At 20.4% G+C, this 21,584-nt stretch overlaps 5 protein-coding genes and 1 pseudogene across 5 annotated transcripts, besides 6 other annotated features; 2 read left to right on the forward strand and 4 right to left on the reverse strand.

Annotated features, from left to right (window-relative positions):
- Positions 1–2,184: 2,184 nt before the first annotated feature.
- On the forward strand, positions 2,185–3,093 carry EHI_109220 (proteoglycan-4 precursor, putative; the record flags this gene model as incomplete). The annotated part of the gene is made up of 1 exon (XM_642952.1): positions 2,185–3,093. The coding sequence occupies one exon, from the start codon at positions 2,185–2,187 to the stop codon at positions 3,091–3,093; it is 909 nt and encodes a 302-aa protein (XP_648044.1).
- A 4,029-nt stretch (positions 3,094–7,122) lies between these two features.
- Positions 7,123–7,779, reverse strand: EHI_109230 (annotated as a pseudogene).
- A 79-nt stretch (positions 7,780–7,858) lies between these two features.
- On the reverse strand, positions 7,859–8,548 carry EHI_109240 (uncharacterized protein; the record flags this gene model as incomplete). The annotated part of the gene is made up of 1 exon (XM_652026.2): positions 7,859–8,548. The coding sequence occupies one exon, from the start codon at positions 8,546–8,548 to the stop codon at positions 7,859–7,861; it is 690 nt and encodes a 229-aa protein (XP_657118.2).
- A 1,943-nt stretch (positions 8,549–10,491) lies between these two features.
- EHI_109250 (uncharacterized protein) lies at positions 10,492–11,274 on the reverse strand (the record flags this gene model as incomplete). Its single annotated transcript, XM_001913927.1, has 1 exon — positions 10,492–11,274. The coding sequence occupies one exon, from the start codon at positions 11,272–11,274 to the stop codon at positions 10,492–10,494; it is 783 nt and encodes a 260-aa protein (XP_001913962.1).
- Positions 11,275–13,843: 2,569 nt separating this feature from the next.
- EHI_109260 (uncharacterized protein) lies at positions 13,844–16,208 on the reverse strand (the record flags this gene model as incomplete). The annotated part of the gene is made up of 2 exons (XM_001913928.1): positions 13,844–15,462; positions 15,602–16,208. 2 exons carry the CDS (start codon positions 16,206–16,208, stop codon positions 13,844–13,846), a joined length of 2,226 nt encoding a protein of 741 aa, XP_001913963.1.
- Positions 16,209–16,489: 281 nt separating this feature from the next.
- Positions 16,490–16,594: a repeat region.
- Positions 16,595–17,101: 507 nt separating this feature from the next.
- Positions 17,102–17,397: a repeat region.
- Positions 17,361–17,969: a repeat region.
- Positions 17,970–18,779: 810 nt separating this feature from the next.
- Positions 18,780–19,296: a repeat region.
- Positions 19,297–19,931: 635 nt separating this feature from the next.
- Positions 19,932–21,071, forward strand: EHI_109270 (uncharacterized protein; the record flags this gene model as incomplete). The annotated part of the gene is made up of 1 exon (XM_643046.1): positions 19,932–21,071. One exon carries the CDS (start codon positions 19,932–19,934, stop codon positions 21,069–21,071), a length of 1,140 nt encoding a protein of 379 aa, XP_648138.1.
- Positions 21,072–21,146: 75 nt separating this feature from the next.
- Positions 21,147–21,220: a repeat region.
- A 162-nt stretch (positions 21,221–21,382) lies between these two features.
- Positions 21,383–21,584: part of a repeat region that runs on past the window's edge.

Consider the following 21,584-nt stretch of genomic DNA (forward strand, 5'->3'; position numbering starts at 1 on the left):
AAGCAAATAATTGAAAAAGAAGAGAATGAATGATATAAAAGAATAAAAAGAAAGTAAGAAGTTTGATATGATGAAGAAAGAATAAAAGTAGAAAGGAGAGAATATAAAAAGAAAGAAGATAAAGTGTAATAAAACAAAAGAGATGATAAAAGAAGAAAAGAATGAAAAAAATAAAGGATGAAAATTTTATTGAAACAAATAAAAAAAGTGCAAAAATTAATGATGCAAAATTTAATGATGCAAAATATTTAGCAACATTTTTATGGATGCAAAATATTTTGAAATAAAAATAAATCATCATTTGATATTATTATATTTGATAATAAATTATATTATATATTAAATACATCATATTTCTTTATTATTTATCTTTCTTTTTATTATTTCATATATTAAATTATTATTCATTCATTTATTATTCATATTTCATTTATTAAATAAAATGAAAATGAAAATGTAAAATATCAATCAATTAAATATTCATGAATAATAATTTATTAATATTTAATAATTAAAATAATAAATAATAATGTAACAATAATGATATATTCAATATATTCTTTATTTGATTTGTTCAATATTAGATTATTCTATTTCATTATCATTTCATTGTCTTCATTATTTTATTTCATTTATTATTTCATATTCATTTATTATTTTTTAAAATCAAATAAACAATAATATTGATATTCATTCATCATATTCATTTAATATAATAAATATACACAACATTTCAGAATAAAGAATGAATAATTAAGAATGAAAATATTGATTTATTCTATAATTTATTCAACATAAAATCAATAAAACATATATTTAGATAATACACAAATGAAATAATAAAGAAATATACAATACTCAAGAATTAATAAAAAAGAAATAAAAAGAATAAATGAATATAAAATTGATAAATAATAGAAGAAAGAAATAGAAAAACAACGAAAAACAAATAATATAAAAAGAATAAAAATATATAAAAGAATAAAAATAAAGTAGAAGAAGAATATAAAAAGTAATAAATCAAAAAGATGTAATAAAAGAAGAAAAGAAGAAATAAAAAGTGTATTTTTTAATGTAAAAATTAGAAATATTCAATAAAAGTGTCTAATTTAATGATGTAAAATAATTAATATTGTTTTATTAATGAAAAATATTTTATTCTTTTTATGTTTATTATTTATATGTATAATTTAAACATGATGTTTATTATATAATCAATCATATGTGTTATGTTATTATAGCATATAATAAGTGATAAAATATAAATGAAAATGATATGAATATATGATATAGAATATAAAACAAAAGAATAATAAGAATAAATGATAAATAAAAGGAGAAATGATAATCAATAATATTAATATAAAATCAAAGTATAAAAGATAAAAATAATATTAATATAAAACAAAAGAGAATAAATATAAATTGAAAATAGATATAAATGATAATAATATAAAAATGATAAGAATATAAAAATGATAAAGATGAATAAACAAATAATAAAATACATTTAAATATAAAAGAATAACAATAAGAAAATCCAAATAATATAAACATAAAAATAATCAAATAAGAATAATATAATAATATATAGATAATAAGAATAACACAATGATATAAATAATATAAACAGAGAAATAAATATAAAAATACGATAGATAAATAACATATAAATAAAAGAATAAAAAGAATACAAATAAATATGAATAATCAAATCATCTATTTCATTAATATTTCATATAAAATGAATACAATTGAAAATAAAATATAAACATAAATATTTACATATTCTGTATTTATCATACTTTTTATTTTTTATTTTTATTTTAGGAGCAAAATATAATAAATGGAAAATTCTATGGATGCAAATTATTTTGCATCTTTTTTTCTTTTTTGTAAATTATTTAGATGCATTTTTTCTTTGCTAATTTTCGTACCCGATTTTACTCATTACCATTTTTTGTTCAACACATAATGAAAGGAAATAGAAATAGAAAAACAATCAAAATAATTACACGATTTTATCATTTCATCAACAAATGAAGAAGATAAATCCAATAATAACAACACAAAAATAAAAGATGAAATGAAAAAACAATAAGACAAAAATCAAATATGAAATGAAAAAACAAGAAATGAAGAAGTAGTTATATTTAAGAACAAAACTAAAATCTAATACATTCAATGATTTTATTTCTCTTGATTATTGTATTTAGTAGTGCAACAGAGATTAATACACTTTTAAAGAGTGAAACAGAAACACCAGAACATGGAAATGAAGGAGTTGCAAAACCAGCAAATCCTCAACAAACGCAACCAGCACAACCACCAAAAACAGTAAATTCACAAGAAGCACAAACAAGACCAGATCATGTATCAGAACAACCCAAAGAACCAACACAGGAAGTTGCACCAACAGGACCAACCAACACCAAATCACCAAACCCACCAGAATCTTCACCAAATCCATCAGGTTCATCAAAAGATGAAGCAACAACAGGAACAGGAGGTTCACAAGCAACACCACAATCAACAGGAGCTTCCTCATCACAAACCACACAACCACAGTCAAAAGATTCTGTGTCATCACCTCAATCACAAAACACACAATCAACAGGTTCACAACCAACTCAACCATCAACATCTCAAGACACAAAACAATCTCCACAAAGTACAAATCCACCAGTTTCAAAACCTGAATCATCACCATCATTAACACCTAGTCCAGAACAAACAGAAACACTTAGTCAATCACCAACCACATCACCACAACAAGATGGTCAACAAAGTAAACCAGCACCAGCAGAAACAACTAATCCAACACCAAATACACCAGCAAAATCAGACCAATCACCAGATTCAAATCCAGCACAATCAAATAATCAACAACATGAACCACCAACAGATAACCAACAAAACAAACAACAAAATGAAACACTAACACCACATTTACCAAATAAAAATGAAACAACAAATGGAACAGAAAATAATAATGTGAATAAAACAAATGATAATTTGAATAATCATAATCTTAATGGTGTATCTTGCATCTCTATTATTCTCTCTTTCATTTTTACATTTATTTTCTTCTAATTGATGATATTTAACTTTATTTATTTATTGTTTAATTGAATAATACTTAATCTGTATTTATCATGAAATTTCAATTCTATTTCATATCAACATATTTCATTATTTATATTCATTTCTATCACATTTTGATTTTATTTAATTGTAACAATATAAATATTTGACACATTAGTTTTATGAATATTTAATCATTAATCAAAAAAATAATTCTGAAAATAACACTCTCATTTCTATTCTTCTTCATTAAGAAATATGAAGAGTATTAATATTTATTGTTTGATTATTCAATACAATTATTTGAAAATGACAAAGTCATAGAAATTAATAGAAATAATACATATTGTTTAAATAATTAATGAATGTTCAAAATAATTAAAAGAACAATTTCAACAATAGAAATGAGTTGAGTGATTTATTCAATGGTGTGTTTGAATCAATATTAGTACAATACAATGAATTAGTATAATGTTCATTTTATTATTCTGATTGATATGAATATTTTACATTGTATTTTGATTATTATAATAATGTCAATTCATACACATTTTATTTAATTGTTTTTGTTGAAATATTTGATGTGATAAATGATGGAATGAATAATAAAGAATTACAGAACAAAAAGAAGAATGAAACAAAACAAAATAATTTTATTTGTCAAATGAATATTGAGTTACAATAATACAAAAGATTAAACAATAGAATATTAATGATAAAATAAGAAACAACAAAAAATAAGAAAAGAATAAGAAAAGATAAAAGTATCAAATAAAATGAATAAAATAAGAAATAGATAAATCAGAAAAGAATCAATAAGAGATGTGAATAAGTTATAAATGGTAAAGATGAAATTAAAATGATTGAGTGGAATGAAAATAACAATGAATTGAATGAATGTAATAAACAACAATATAAAAGAAATAACACATAAATAAGAAGGAGAAGTTCATGAATGAAATAATAAAATAAAGGAAGAATTATAAAATCAACATGATAAAGAAAATAAATGAAATAAAACATACAATATAAATACCATCTTCAAAATACATAATTAATAAAGAAACAAATACAATTATTAGAGAATGAAATGAATAATCTACAACAAAAACATTAAACGAAATAATAGAAGAAATAAACCACAGAATTATATGATAAAATGAATAAAAACAACAAATTCACTGAATCTAATACAAGAAATATTTCAATTTATGAAATAATGACACAAGACAATCTTCATAAAAATCAAAGAATGAGTATAAATGAAGAAATAATTAAAAATTTAATGAATAAAATAAGAATGAAAGTTTCACTCAGAATGAAAACTATATTGAATAAAACAAAGTAAAGAAGAACAAAAATACCAACTCAAATAAATTCATAAAAAATAAAAAATACTCAAAACACTTATAATTCAAAAGATAAGAAATTAAACTAAATTTAAAAGAATTTTTAATTCAACAAATAGAAAAATATACAGAAAAATATTAAATATACTATTTGATTCAAATACCAATGATTGGAAAGTTAATACATCAGTATTTGATCAAAGAATAATGAATAAAGAACATATAATAATTATTGAAGAATCATAATGAAATAAATTTGGAGGATATGTTAATTCTAAAATTGATAAAGTTGGTAAATGGATAAATGATTCAAAATCATTTTTATTTTCATTGGAAACAAATTGAAGAATAAAATGAATGAATAAATTTGATATTAAACAACAATATGCATTTTATTTATTTAATCAATCACATGTTTATTTAAATTTGGATATAGTGGTATTCAAGTTTATAAAGAAAATGATAAAATAACATTGTAATTAATATTCAAATGAATATTAAGAATATTAAATACATTTTTGTAAAAATATAATTTTGAATCAAAATAAATCATAATAATTGAAATGAAAAGAAAATAATCAATATGAATTAATTGAAATGAAGAAGAGAAAACAAATAATGTTATGAATATTAAATAATTAATAAATGTTAATTATACACTTTATATTTAATTCTGTTGTGATGTATCATTGTTATATGAATATTTAGAGTATTATTTTAAAGTATTAAATTGAATAATTCATTGTTAGATAGTTTTGTTCATTCATATGATTTGAATAATAATTGATTAAAACAAAACATTACTCCTTTGTTTAAACATAAAAAATTGTATGTATTGTGAATTGTGTTGATGTTCAAGAGAGTTTTTGTGAAAGAGGTGTTTATGCAATTAAAGAAACAGATAATTTGTATCATATTGCATATAATGAGTTGTATATAGTTTGATGTGATAGAGAAGGTATTGTTGAGAAAGAAATAAAGAAACAAAAAAGAAATATTAATTTTGGAAAGCATATTGGTGTAGAACATTTACAATCCATTAATTATCATTTGTTCTTTTCATTGTTTTGATTCTTATTTTCTAACTTATTTCTTCATTAGAAACATTCACTTTATTTCTGTTATTTCTCATTTGAGATAATTGTTATTAAATTCATAATTAAATTATATGTTGATTGATGATATTTTCTATTATCTTTAACTTATTCTATCATTAATAAAACTGTTAATAAAGAGTTATATTCAATTTCATTTGTTTTGTTGTATTTCATTTAATCATTCACATTTCATAACACTCTTTGTTGTTTGTTTCTATCTTGTTATTTCAAACATTCAAATTTATCAAAAACTAATCAAATTGGTCATTATCAGATTTTCTTATTTAAGAAATGAACCTCTAAATCTTCCCATTAGCATGTTATTACCACCAACCATTCAAAATACTCCCATCATTTCATTTTCTTGTTCTGTTATTACTTCAACATTATCACACTCATTCTGTTTGATTGAATTTGATGTGTCAACTATCTTCATATTATGACATTTTATCACTTTAACATCTTTTCCTTTAACATCTTTCTCAATATTAATTCCTTTACACTCTTCATTTTCAACTTTCTTCATTTATTCATTTGTTCTAAATCGGGTACGAAAATTAGCAAAGAAAAAATGCATCTAAATAATTTACAAAAAAGAAAAAAGATGCAAAAAAATTTGCATCCATAGAATTTTCCACTTTATTATATTTTGCTCCTAACAAATAAAAAAATAAAAAGTATGATAAATACAGAATATATAAATATTTATGTTTATATTTTATAATCATTTCTATTCATTTTGTATGAAATATTAATGAAATAGATTATTTGATTATTCATAATTATTTTTATTATTCATATTCTTTTATTTATATGTTATTTATCTATCGTATTTTTATATATTTATTTCTCTGTTTATATTATTTATATCATCTGTTTATCTATATATTATTATATTATTATATTCTTCTTATTTTATGTTTTTTATGTTTATATTCTTTAGATTTTCTTATTGTTATTCTTTTATATTTAAATGTATTTTATTATTTGAATATTCATCTTTATCATTTTTATATTATTATCATTTATATCTATTTTCATTTTATATTTATTCTCTTTTGATTTATATTAATATTAATTTTATCTTTTATACTTTTTATTTATTATTATATCATTGATTATCATTTCTCCTTTTATTTATCATTTATTCTTATTATTCTTTTGTTTTATATTCTATCTATGTTATATATTCATATCATTTTCATTTATATTTTATCACTTATTATATATTATAATAACATAACACATATGATTGAATATATAATAAACATCATGTTTAAATTATACATATAAATAATAACATAAAAAAGAGTAAAATATTTTTCAATAATAAAATATTGTTAATCATTTTACACAATTAAATTAGACACTTATTATTGAATATTTCTAATTTTTACATTAAAAATACACTTTTTATTTCTTCTTTTATTATCTATTCTATTTTATTACTCTTTATCTTCTTCTACTTTTTCTTAGTTTCATAATTTTATTTTTCATCACCTTCTACTTCTTATTTCTTTTTATTCTTTTATATCTTTCTCTTCTTTTTCCATTATTTGCTTTTTTCGTTGCCCTTTTTAAGAAATAATCAATTAGTTTAAGTAGCATGAACCAGTAGTTTCATTATAATCATAACTTACTATACTGAGAACATTAGAGAAAGTGAAATCACCTAAGATTCTTTGAAGACCAAATGGCATATTATTTAATAGGATCTGTAGATAATCATTATATTCAATAGAAACAATATGATGATTAATAGTAAGTGAGGAGTAAGCATTTTCTCCAAATAAGAAGAATGAGTCATTAAGATTAAATGACAAACTACTTTCTAATGGAACTTGAATTTGACTCTCACTTGTATTACAGTACATAATAACGTCATATTTTGTTTTCTTATCATTAATTAGAAATAAGAATCCTATTCCATATATCTTTTCATTAGTATTATCAGTATCATCATCATTATCATCATTAGATAATTTAACATTAAATCTTAGGTCATAATTAGCCTTTGTTCTAAATAATTCAGTCTTTAAACTAGTCATATCAACATTGATTTAAGATGTGTTACTATTCTCTACTATTGCTGTAGCACTTTTCATATTAGTAGGATCAAATTGAAGAATCTGGTCCACTTTATAGACAGTGATATTTCCAGCATAATCATTTATATCAAAGTTCTTTGCTGTAGGTTTTGGAGTAAGTCCACTTCTTCTTGTGGATGCTAGTGTACGTCTTGATCTCATAATTTTTCTTAGTTTTAGTGAAAAAGAAATAAAAGACAAAGAATAGATTAATTAGATTCTAGTACTATCAATGAATATCTTATATGAGACTGAAGATACATAACATGATAGTTAAATAACCAAGTATTATTTGAGCTTTATTCTCAACATGATTATAGTTATAGTCATAATCTAAATTTAATCCTGGTAATTCTTTTGAAGGGTCAATATAAAAATAATTTTTCTGAGTATTTGCAAAACAAATATCTAAATCATTAGTGAAGCTATTAACAAGATTTAAACAATATGAATCAGAGTATTCACCACCATAAATTGTATTATTTACTATAGTGATATTTAACCATCTTCCATTGTCAGGAAAACATAATTTCTTTTTAGAAAAAATAGTTTGTAAGTTTTTACATCCTTGGTCATGATATGTATAAATGAGAAGATATGAATTCCTAATTTCATCAATAGTAGAATAATTAATTTGAAGTGTACGGTTTTCAATAGGAGCAAATGCATTTTTACAATTTTCCATAGTACTGTAATAAGTAAAATTCATATGTGTATTGTTGTTATAAAAGAAATAAGCAGCATAATCAGTAAAACCAATACAACTATTAAGAGGATAATATTCAGTTTGATATTCATTACTAACATATTTAAAGTACTTGTATGATTTCTCCTCATTTCTAGAATTAAGTACATTGTCTTGTGCATCAATAATATCATAGAGATATCTTCCTTCAACATTAATAACTGTTAAAATAATAAAAAAAAACATTGAACAAATCTTAGTGGTAATCTATCTTATTTAGTTTAAGGGTATTATTAGATGGGTACGAAAATTAGCAAAGAAAAAATGCATCTAAATAATTTACAAAAATGAAAAAGATGCAAAAAAATTTGCATCCATAGAATATTCCACTTTATTATATTTTGCTCCTAAAATAAAAATAAATAAAAAATATGATAAATACAGAATATATAAATATTTATGTTTATATTTTATTATCATTTGTATTCATTTTGTATGAAATATTAATGAAATAGATGATTTGATGAATCATATTTAATTATTTTTATTCTTTTTATTCTTTTATTTATATGTTATTTATCTATCGTATTTTTATATTTATTTCTCTGTTTATATTATTTATATCATTATGTTATTCTTATTATCTATATATTATTATATTCTTCTTATTTTATTATTTTTATGTTTATATTCTTTAGATTTTCTTATTGTTATTCTTTTATATTTAAATGTATTTTATTATTTGTTTATTCATCTTTATCATTTTTATATTCTTATCATTTTTATATTATTATCATTTATTCTCTTTTGTTTTATATTAATATTAAATTTATCTTTTATACTTTGATTTTATTATTATATCATTTATTATCTTTTCTATATTTATTTATCATTTATTCTTATTATTCTTTTGTTTTTTATATTCTATATCATATATTCATATCATTTTCATTTATATTTTATTAAATATTATATGTTATAATAACATAACACTTATGATTGATTATATAATAAACATCATGATGAAGTTATACATATAAATAATAACATAAAAAAGAGTAAAATATTTTTCATTAATAAAATATTGTTAATCATTTTACACAATTAAATTAGACACTTTTATTTCATATTTCTAATTTTTACAATAAAAAATACACTTTTTATTTCTTCTTTTATCATCTCTTTGTGATTTATTATTTTTATATTCTTCTTCTACTTTATTTTTATTCTTTTATATATTTATATTCTTTTTATATTATTTGTTTTTCATTGTTGTTTCTATTTCTTTCTTCTATTATTTATCAATTTTATATTCATTTATTCTTTTTATTTCTTTTTTATTAATTCTTGAGTATTGTATATTTCTTTATTATTTCATTTGTGTATTATCAAATTATATGTTTTATTGATTTTATGTTGAACAAAATATTGAATAATTCAATATTTTCATTCTTAATTATTCATTCTTTATTCTGAAATGTTGTGTATATTTATTATATTAAATGAATATGATGAATGAATATCAATATTATTGTTTATTTGATTTTAAAAAATAATAAATGAATATGAAATAATAAATGAAATAAAATAATGAAGACAATGAAATGATAATGAAATAGAATAATCTAATATTGAACAAATCAAATAAAGAATATATTGAATATATCATTATTGTTACTTTATTATTTGTTATTTCAATTATTAAATATTAATAAATTATTCATGAATATTTAATTGATATTTTACAATTTCATTTTCATTTTATTTAATAAATGAAATATGAATAATAAATGAATGAATAATAATTTAATATATGAAATAATAAAAAGAAAGATAAATAATAAAGAAATATGATGTATTTAATACATACTATAATTTATTATCAAATATAATAATATCAAATGATGAATTATTTTTATTTCAAAATATTTTGCATCAATAAAATATGTTGCTAAATATTTTGCATCATTAAATTTTGCATCATTAAATTTTGCACTTTTTTTATTTGTTGAAATAAAATTTGCATCCTTTATTTTTTTCTTTCTATTCTTCTTTTATCATCTCTTTTGTTTTATTACACTTTATCTTCTTTCTTTTTATATTCTCTCCTTTCTACTTTTATTCTTTCTTCATCTTCATCTACTTCTTACTTTCTTTTTATTCTTTTATATCATTCATTCTCTTCTTTTTCAATTATTTGCTTTTTTTCGTTGCCGTAGCTTTAATATAGAATATGTAACACTTACACTTTCTTCATTTTCCCATATAATAGTTATTGGTGTATTTAAATATTCTTTTGTTAATGGTATTTCTTCTAATATGGCAAAAACAAATGTTGAACATGCTTTTTCAAATTGTGCATGTGGAGAGTTAAATCCTATGTATTTCTTTCCAAATTTCCGAATAATATCAAATGGATCTTCTCCATTAATTGTTTTAACTGCTACATTTTCATTATTAATCACTTCTTGTGGAACATCAACAGAAATACCACCAGTCGTGCTTCTTTGATGTAAATGCATTTTCTTATCATCATTAATATATATTGAAAATGGAAGGAAACTGCCTAATACCTTTAGGATTAAATTTGGTTTATAAACAGTATAATCCATACCAAAACTTAAATGAGAATCTCTTATTGAAACAATAAAGTTTTTAATTTGAGAATAGAAATCATACATACTTGTTGTTTGTGTGTTTATTTTATTTAATTCTGCATCAATATCAATTTTATTATAATAATCATCTGAGAATGCTGGTTGTGGTGGATTCTTTAATATATCTTTAAAAACATATGATTCTAAATAATATTTTAATCCATTAATAATATCACTGTTTTCTTTTTCTGTTGTTTTAATTGATTCAATACATTCAAATGCACTATCAACTGTATCTATTTCATACCCTTGTTTATAGTCATTACATTGTTTTGATAATGAAAATCCAATGAACAGTAAAATTAAAATGTTCATATTTAATGAATATATCTTTCTAAGTTCATGTTTAAATATTCATTTGTCTTTATTTCCATTAGTTCCATTAATTCATAAAACGTCATCACTAAATGTTTGTGATTCAATAAAAATTACAATTATATTACAAACTTCAACTTATTATTCTTTTGTTTTGTTTTCTTTTCTCATGTTATTTGTTTTGTTGAATTTCTTCTCTTTATATTAACAATATGTTTATTCTTTTTTAGCGTTTTATATTCAAAATTGAATTAAACATCATTCAATTTTAGTATTATCATATTATTAAAAAATAAATTCTTATTTACATAATTGTTTGTTATCTAAAGAGGATTTAAAAATAATTATATAAATAACATTACATTCAATATTACACATATTTTATTCAATTTGATGTACTAAATATATATTGTTGATATACCATTGAAAGTCTATAAAATATTTTTAAACTTAGAATTAAAAAATGTATTTATTTAAATTAAATGTATAATAAATTGTATTTATACATATTCAAATTAATTCTTCATTGCGAATAAATGTGATAATTTAGTATATCCTCATTTATCTACTTCATAACTGAATGATGTTTAACATTTATTATCAAATTTCGTATGAAACAAAAAAAATTGATGAAATTAAATAAGTGAATTAAATTATAAGGGGATTAAAATAAGCAAAGAAATAATGCATCTAAATAATTTACAAAAAAGAAAAAAAGATGCAAAAAAAATTGCATCCATAGAATATTCCATTTATTATATTTTGCTCCTAAAATAAATAATAAATAAAAAGTATGATAAATACAGAATATGTAAATATTTATGTTTATATTTTATTATCACTTGTAGTCATTTTGTATGAAATATTAATGAAGTAGATGTTTTAATTATTCATATTTATTTTTATTATTTTTATTCTTTTATTTATATGTTATTTATCTATCGTATTTTTATATTTATTTCTCTGTTTATAATATGTATATCTTTGTATTCTTCTTATTATCTATATATTATTATATTCTTCTTATTTTATGTTTTTTATTTATATTATTTAGATTTTCTTATTGTTATTCTTTTCTATTTAGATGTATTTGTTTATTTGTTTATTCATCTTATTCATTTTTATATTATTATCATTTTTATATTATTATCATTTATATCTATTTTCATTTTATATTTATTCTCTTTTGTTTTATATTATTTTTATCTTTTATCTTTTATACTTTGAATTTATTATTATATCATTGATTATCATTTCTCCTTTTATTTATCATTTATTCTTATTATTCTTTTGTTTTTTATATTCTATATCATATATTCATATCATTTTCATTTATATTTTATTAAATATTATATGTTATAATAACATAACACTTATGATTGATTATATAATAAACATCATGATGAAGTTATACATATAAATAATAACATAAAAAAGAGTAAAATATTTTTCATTAATAAAATATTGTTAATCATTTTACACAATTAAATTAGACACTTTTATTTCATATTTCTAATTTTTACAATAAAAAATACACTTTTTATTTCTTCTTTTATCATCTCTTTGTGATTTATTATTTTTATATTCTTCTTCTACTTTATTTTTATTCTTTTATATATTTATATTCTTTTTATATTATTTGTTTTTCATTGTTGTTTCTATTTCTTTCTTCTATTATTTATCAATTTTATATTCATTTATTCTTTTTATTTCTTTTTTATTAATTCTTGAGTATTGTATATTTCTTTATTATTTCATTTGTGTATTATCAAATTATATGTTTTATTGATTTTATGTTGAACAAAATATTGAATAATTCAATATTTTCATTCTTAATTATTCATTCTTTATTCTGAAATGTTGTGTATATTTATTATATTAAATGAATATGATGAATGAATATCAATATTATTGTTTATTTGATTTTAAAAAATAATAAATGAATATGAAATAATAAATGAAATAAAATAATGAAGACAATGAAATGATAATGAAATAGAATAATCTAATATTGAACAAATCAAATAAAGAATATATTGAATATATCATTATTGTTACTTTATTATTTGTTATTTCAATTATTAAATATTAATAAATTATTCATGAATATTTAATTGATATTTTACAATTTCATTTTCATTTTATTTAATAAATGAAATATGAATAATAAATGAATGAATAATAATTTAATATATGAAATAATAAAAAGAAAGATAAATAATAAAGAAATATGATGTATTTAATATATAATATAATTTATTATCAAATATAATAATATCAAATGATGAATTATTTTTATTTCAAAATATTTTGCATCAATAAAATATGTTGCTAAATATTTTGCATCATTAAATTTTGCATCATTAAATTTTGCGCTTTTTTTATTTGTTGAAATAAAATTTGCATCCTTTATTTTTTTCTTTCTATTCTTCTTTTATCATCTCTTTTGTTTTATTACACTTTATCTTCTTTCTTTTTATATTCTCTCCTTTCTACTTTTATTCTTTCTTCATCTTCATCTACTTCTTACTTTCTTTTTATTCTTTTATATCATTCATTCTCTTCTTTTTCAATTATTTGCTTTTTTTCGTTGCCTTCTAAATCTAATGTCATTCATTCTTTTCAATACAAGTTCTTCTTTACATTGTGAGATAATGCCTTTAATTCCACTACTATTAGTTATAAATACTTTGTTACACAACTCACTTGAACTAATATTAGACATTTCTGAATTTTCAATACGTACAATATCAACACCTGTATTATGAAAACTTCTTCTTATTAAAATACCTACCATTTTACTATCAACAACTTCTAATGACTTTTTATCTCCATAAATTTCAAATTCAATATTTTCACATTTGTTAAGTAATAATGATCTTACACATCCAATTTTTGTGTAAGTTTCATATCCAATATCTTGTTTTTCTTTATGATTTTTACATTTAACCATTTTGATATTTCCATATTCTTCATATTCTCCTTCAATTATTATATCCTCACTGTTTTCTATTGTAATATCACTATTAATATCACTTTGAATTTTAATACGACTGTCGTATCCATTTCTTATTATAACATGTTTCTTGTCTGTTTCTATTTCTATGTCTTTCTTTTCATTATTCATATCTATTATTTCTCTATCTTCTTTTATATTCTTCTTTGTTTCTGGAATACTACATTCTTCATTATCTATTGTGGTGATTTCTTCAAGATTATCTAATTTCCCTGTAATTTCTGTATTTTTACATCTTGTTATTTTCATTTCATTATTTTCATTCTTCTTAATTATGATTTGGCAATTCTCACATTCATCAATATATAATTTCTTACATTTATCAAATAACTCTTCAAAAATATAATCTTTCATTGACACAATATATATCTCTTCGGCTTCTTTCAGTGGTATTTTAATATATTCTTCAATTGATTTAAAGACAATTCTCTTTGGTTTAACATCATTTTCATTGATTGTAGATTCAACTACTTTCAATGATTTACATTTTTCATTTCCTTTAATACTAACTTCTTTAGATTCAATAATTGTTAATTTATTAATTGGACACTTTGTTTTAAATTCAATATTATTTCCTTCTATTATATCAATGTTTTGTTCATTGTTTGCTTCGATTTCAATTTTGAAATTCTCACATTTTTCAATACAAATATCAGATGATTTGTTTGTTGTTAATTTGAATTGTGTTTGTTTATTATCTTCTAATTTCATTCTTTCAATACTTTCTGTTTTAACACTAATTTGACTTTCTACACAATTATTCATGTCAATATTTTTTAATTTATTTGCTACTAAATTAATATGTAAATTACAACAACTAATTAATTGAATTTCTTCAAGATTTTGGAATGTGGTTATATTTTCTTGTATTTCTTTCCAATATCTTCTTTTATTGGTTGTAATTCCTTGTTTTTCTTTCATTTCATTTACTTTTATTCCTTTTCCATGTAGTTTTATTTGTTTTAAATTATTTACTGATAGAAATTCAATTGAAGAATTGATATAATTCATTTCTAAACATTCAATGTATTGTTGATTTATTATAATATTTGAATCTCTTGTTTGAACATAAAGGTATTTGATATATTCAGGTAATTGTGGTATTTCATGTAATTTGATTTTTTGGTTTAGAACAAAGTCTGGTAATAACGTTTTATAACATGTAATTGAATCTACATAAAAGTCATTAAGAATCTTGTATACTTTCTATTTTCTTCTTTATTCATATCTTCAATATTAACTCTAATACCACATCCATCATTAACACTAGTTGGATTAAATGATGTTATTTTTTATTTGAAAATAATGAACTACTTGGTGATTTAAAAAATTTAATATTTCTTTCATTGTTTTGTTCAGACAAAACTATACTTGAAGAATAAATTGTAATTCCTTTTGGTATATCTATTTCTTTTTCTTGTTTAATAGGAATTTCTCTTTCATAAATGAGAATGATATTTTTATTCTCTCGAGCTTTAATTCCATTAACATTATTTGACACATAAGTTATCATTTCACTTGGATAAAGTGATTCTTCTATTTTCATTTTATCAAATGTTTCATTAAATACCTTTGAAACCATTTCATTACTTCTTATTTTAATTCCTTTCTTCATATTTTGAATGATAATTTCTATTATTTCATCTGAGGCATAAGAAAAATAAATCAAAGACTCTACTTTTTGAATAATTTTAGACATTCTTTCTCTGTCTTCTTTTGTAATACTTGTTTGTTGTTGACCAAATATTTTGTTTGTATCATTTCCTGTTGTTGAAAATACAAAACTATCAAAATTATAATTTCTGATATTCTCAACTTTCATTAATATTGACTCATCAACTGGAAGTAAATTACAATTACATGTTGGTGGATTAAATATTCTACAAAATTGATTAACATCTTTTTCCGATGTAAACATTGATTAACTTTCAATGAGTGAATTGCAGCATTTCTTGTTAATCATTTCAATGTTTTTTGAATGTCATTCATGTCTTTAACATGAAGTGCTACTTTCATCAAATAAACCATATCTAGTTGTTTCATTTCTCTTCTTTTATAATTTCTTGATTTAGTGACTTTCATTTAATCGTTCAATTTCTTTATTTTTAGTTCATCTTATTCGTCACAGACACAATTCTATTTATAGTGGAATAACTCTTTTTGAATAATTTTATTTAAAAATTACTATAAACGTTAATATGGCATTTCTGAAATACCACATACAAAACACTAAAACAAATTCAAACTTCGATTCTCCAAGTTATTATCTGATTATGATAGTACATTTGAATGGAAATTGTATTAATCATACGTTGATGAATGAATAATAATGAAGTATTATGGTTGAATATTATTTGTTGGAAGAGAAGAAAATGTATTTATTAAGATGAAATTAGAAGTGTTATAATGAATAATATCAAAAGAAAAGGAATATTTGATGATATTAATAATAAAAGAAAATAGTTATAATAATATAAGTGGTAATGAAATATTCAATCAACATTAAAAAAGAAAATAAAGAAGAAGTTAATTAAAATTAAAGTAAAAATTAAAGAAAAAGATAAAAAGACGAATTAAATTGAATGAATTTTGAAGAAAACAATAATAAAGAAATAAAACAAAAGAAGAATGATTTATTCACAAAACAAGAAGAAAATCTACAAATAAATAAAACAAATAAATTACTCATCTTTTAAAAAGTGAAGTTATAAGATTAGACTCATTTAATCAATGAAGAATGAAATATAAATGTATTAATATTTAATTATCTAATTTTTATTAAAGAATTTCACATTTTTTTTAATTTCTTATTTTAATATGAATATTTTATTATTGAATTACACTTTACTTTTCTTTCTATTATATCATTTACTTTCATTTGAATGTATTGTTTAGTATTTTCTTTTATTTTATGTGATATTTTAATATATTTAATATATTCTTTTTCATTATTTACATTAATGTTTATCACTTTTATAATGCTTTCAATTTGTTCATTTCTTAATTTCTTATATAATTTCTTATTTAACAAATTAATTCAAAACAATACATCACTTCAATTAAAATTCTATTTCTTTCTTTTGTTGTATTTCTTCTTGTATTTTCATTATACTTTCTGTTTCATTTATTATTCTTACAATTTTACATCTATCATTCATTTATTTAATTGGATTTTTGTTTTTAATTTCTTCTTCATTTGTTTTAATGTATTTTCTTCAATGTCTGTTGTTTTTTCTTTAAACTCTTCTTTAGTTTTTTCAATTATCTTTTTCTTTTTGATTGAATATACTTCTTGAAGAATATCATACCATCTTTTTCTTTTATCTTCTTACTTCTTGAGTATTTCTTCATATTCTCCTTTGTTTCATTCACTTGTTATTCTTTTTATTCTTTCTTGTATATCATTTATTGTTAATCATTTATATTTGTTATTTGTATAATCTTTATTATTATTGTACTTATCTTGTTTTTATTTGTTTTTTGTGTGTCTTTCATCTTCTAATCCTTTTTCCATGGTATTTCATTTATCATTATTATTTCTTTGTCATTTATTGCTAATGACATTCATTTCTTATATGACATTGAATTTCTATGACTTGTTTGCTTTTCTTTATAATACACAAATGATTTACACAATAACAATGGTATTAAAATTTGTTTTATATCCTGCATTGGAAAATATATTCAATAAAATAATACAAAAAGAAATAAAGAAAATAATAACATAAATAATGAAATGATTTGTTTAAAAGGATTTAAAATATGAATTATAAAAACCAGAAGTTAAACATATGTTAAACAATAGAATATTAATAATAATCAACAAGAAAGAAATGATGAAATTAAAAAGAAAATCATAAATTAAATTTTTAATTATTGATTGAAAAAAAAGAAATTGAATTTCATGAATAAGAATGATGTTGAATTCTTTTATTGTTTATATTTTCATTTTCTATTTATTTTCATATCCAATTAAATTATTTAGAGTGTTTAAAAGAAATTAAAATCATCTAATAAATTTATATAATGAAATTACTAGAAAAACCAACAAAATTACTTTTTATTGAAGAAACAGATAATTGTATAAGTTCATTTGTTATTTTTATTTTAAAAAATACTTTCAATATAAATACTGATTAAACTCAGAAACAAAACAATTTAATGATTTCAGAGAATGACAGAAGTGATGTATATATTATTGATACTTCTAGAATTTATGGATATGATAGAATTAATAAAGAGAATAATCAAAATATTGATGAAAGTGTCAAAAATACAAAACTACAATGAATTATACTAACAAGTAATTTTAATGTAGACAACCTTTCTAATAATCTTCAGTCTCCATTTAAAGTTATATCTGACATTTATCCAATAAAAGAATTTCTAAAGAGGTTGTATAATGAATAACTAAATGATATAATTTGATACAATAAAAAAGAAACATGAAAAAGGTTGATTTGAAAAAGAAGAAATGATTAAATTTATTATCAAAATTAGTTAATTAAGTGTTAATAGATTTTTCATATATTCTTCCTAGTTTAGTGGAGATTAATCCCTGAGCTGTTTAAAAAAGAGTAATCTCTTTGTTTAACTTATCATTTATGTTTTTCTTGCAAATTGAGAAAATCACTTCTTTGTTTTATTTTTTCTTATTAATGTCTTCTCATCCTTCTTCTGCTTATTTCTTCTTTTTAACCTTTTGTTTATTTTCTGTCTTAATTTTAAACATTTTCTTTTTCCTTTTTTCTTAATTTTATGAATGAGAGAAGAGAGTATTTCATTCCCACTATATTATTATGTTTAATTTTCTTTTAGTATTACCCACACTTTAGTACTTCCTTATATTACACCATGTAATATTCTATCATAATATCTTGCTCCACCCTTTGCAGTTTTACCTAATACATTTCTAATTCAAATACACCGTCATAACCAGATAATTACCATTAAAATTGAAGTTTGAATTATATTAATGTTTTTGTGTAGTGTTTCAGACATGCTACATTTGATATTTCAATTTTTTACAAGACAAATAAATAACATCAGAATTTCAAAAAAATTATAAACCTATTACAAACTAAAATACTCTTTTCTTATACATCTTTATCATTTTGATATATAAAACCAAATAATTCTCTACTTAAATTATGAGAGAATGTTCTGTTCACTAAAATAAAATAAATGATGTTAAATATAAAATGTCATAACACAATATAATATAAAAATTAATCAACCAAAGTAAATTCTTCCTCCTTCAGGTTTTTATTTTTTGATTTATATTAAAGTTAGAAAGTAAATAAGTATAAAAGAAATAAAATTATGTCAAAGAGTTATGTTTTTCACTATTTATAAAATTGGCAGAGGTGAATTTATTCCACAAAAGAATAAAAAAATAATTTTAAAAATAATTTTTGAAGTTTTTAGTATAAATTAAATTAATTAATTCATAGTTTAAAAAGAATATAAATATTAAAATAAACTTGTTATTTAGTTATGAAAGAGGAATTGAAAAGTTCAAAAAAAAAATCATAATTTGGGGTATAACTATTTAAAATCTAAAAATACCAATGATGCTTATTTTATTTTTAGTTACAGTTATTTATTTAACCTAGGTGATAACTACATTTTCATTAAAGATATGGCAAAAAGACTAGATAAAGTTCCAAGACTTCAAAAGGCAACTTTAACTGCTCAAACTAAAATGAAGTCAACAAACTCTAGAAGAATGTATATATTAGCTGGGTGTTACTACTTAATAACAAAAGGATGGTCATTTCTTTTTTCAAAAGAACAAAGAATAGCAAAAAAATTACACCACTTCTTCCCTATTCAAAAGATATGGAACGAAAATGGAGTAATAATATTTGATAAAGACTTTGAATATGAAGTAGTTCAAGAAGAGAAAGAAGCCAAATTAAAATTTGATACTGAAGGAATTCCAATAAAGAAAAGGGAAATTGTAATAAGTGAAAAACCAGATAAGAGGAGATTAGTTTACAATGAACTTGTTGTTATGAATATCATTAATGAATATTATATGAAGTACAATGAACTTGGGAGTGATAATAGTTTGGCACACACAAAAGTATCAAAAAATACAATTAGTAGTCAACAATATACAAAACTTCCATTAGTAAAGAAAGATGGGAAATGTATTGGTATTTATAAGAAAATAGAAGTATTAAATACAACAGGAACTTTAGTATATGACTTTCTTTGCCAATATCTAACAAAAGAAAGGGGTTCTCAAAAAAAGTGTGAAGGTGTTTTTATTGGGGACATATGTTGTTTAAATAAAACAATATATGGAAACATTCTTTTGGGATTCTCAAAAGAAGAATTTTTGGATCAAGCTATTGATGAAAGTAAATTCGATTGTTTTAATGACAAAGTTAGTTGTCCATCATTAGTATCTTGTTTATCAGTTGCTCCATGTCAACGATTAAATGAAGGTGTTAAAATTCAACCACCACAATCTCCTACTAACATTAGTAACTCAATGGAAGATAACCCATTAAATAACATTAGAGGTTCTCCTTTTGTTGAGTATCAAAGTACAGTGTTTGATTATAGTAATAAAGTATTTCCAATTAATAATGGTGAAATACTTCACCAAATTGAAGACTCAAGTAATAAAGGAGTTATTCCACAGAATAACGAGTCTGAGTCATATGTTGATATGAATAGATATAAGAATAATAAAGAATATCTACAAATCGATCATTTGTCAGATATGGGACTTAAAGAATATGGGTTTATTCAAGGTATGTATTACTAATTTTGAATAAATTCATGGGTTTTAAGTAATTTTTTGTTCATTTTATGAAGAGTTTCAATATTTTAATTTTGTGTGAAAAAGTCAATTAATAGAATATCTACATTAGATTTACTTCAAATTGAGAAGTGAGTATTTGAACTTCATCAATAAAGAATGATAGTGATGTAGAGTTTAATGCAAACAAATGAGAGTTAGAATGTTCATCAACGGATATATCACAAGAAATAATATGAAAAGAAAGACAAGAAATAAAGTTATGGGATAAATTACAAAAAAAAGGAAAAAACAAGAAAAAAGAACTAAATAAAGAAAAAAAAAAAAAAATATCAATTAATAGATATATCCTCAATTGAATTTTATGAATATCGAGAAGTGATTATTTCAGTTTCTTCAATATGCTCTATTTGTGTAATAGAGTTCATTTCTAGCATGCTCGCATTAGATTGTTCTTCTTCTAATTTGCTGCAAGAATTGAATGTGTAAAACATTAAGTCTTTCATATTTTTTATTATT

The sequence above is a fragment of the Entamoeba histolytica genome, genomic scaffold, assembly GCF_000208925.1.
Source record: "Entamoeba histolytica HM-1:IMSS scf_1104750517943 genomic scaffold, whole genome shotgun sequence".
Lineage (NCBI taxonomy): Eukaryota > Evosea > Mastigamoebida > Endamoebidae > Entamoeba > Entamoeba histolytica.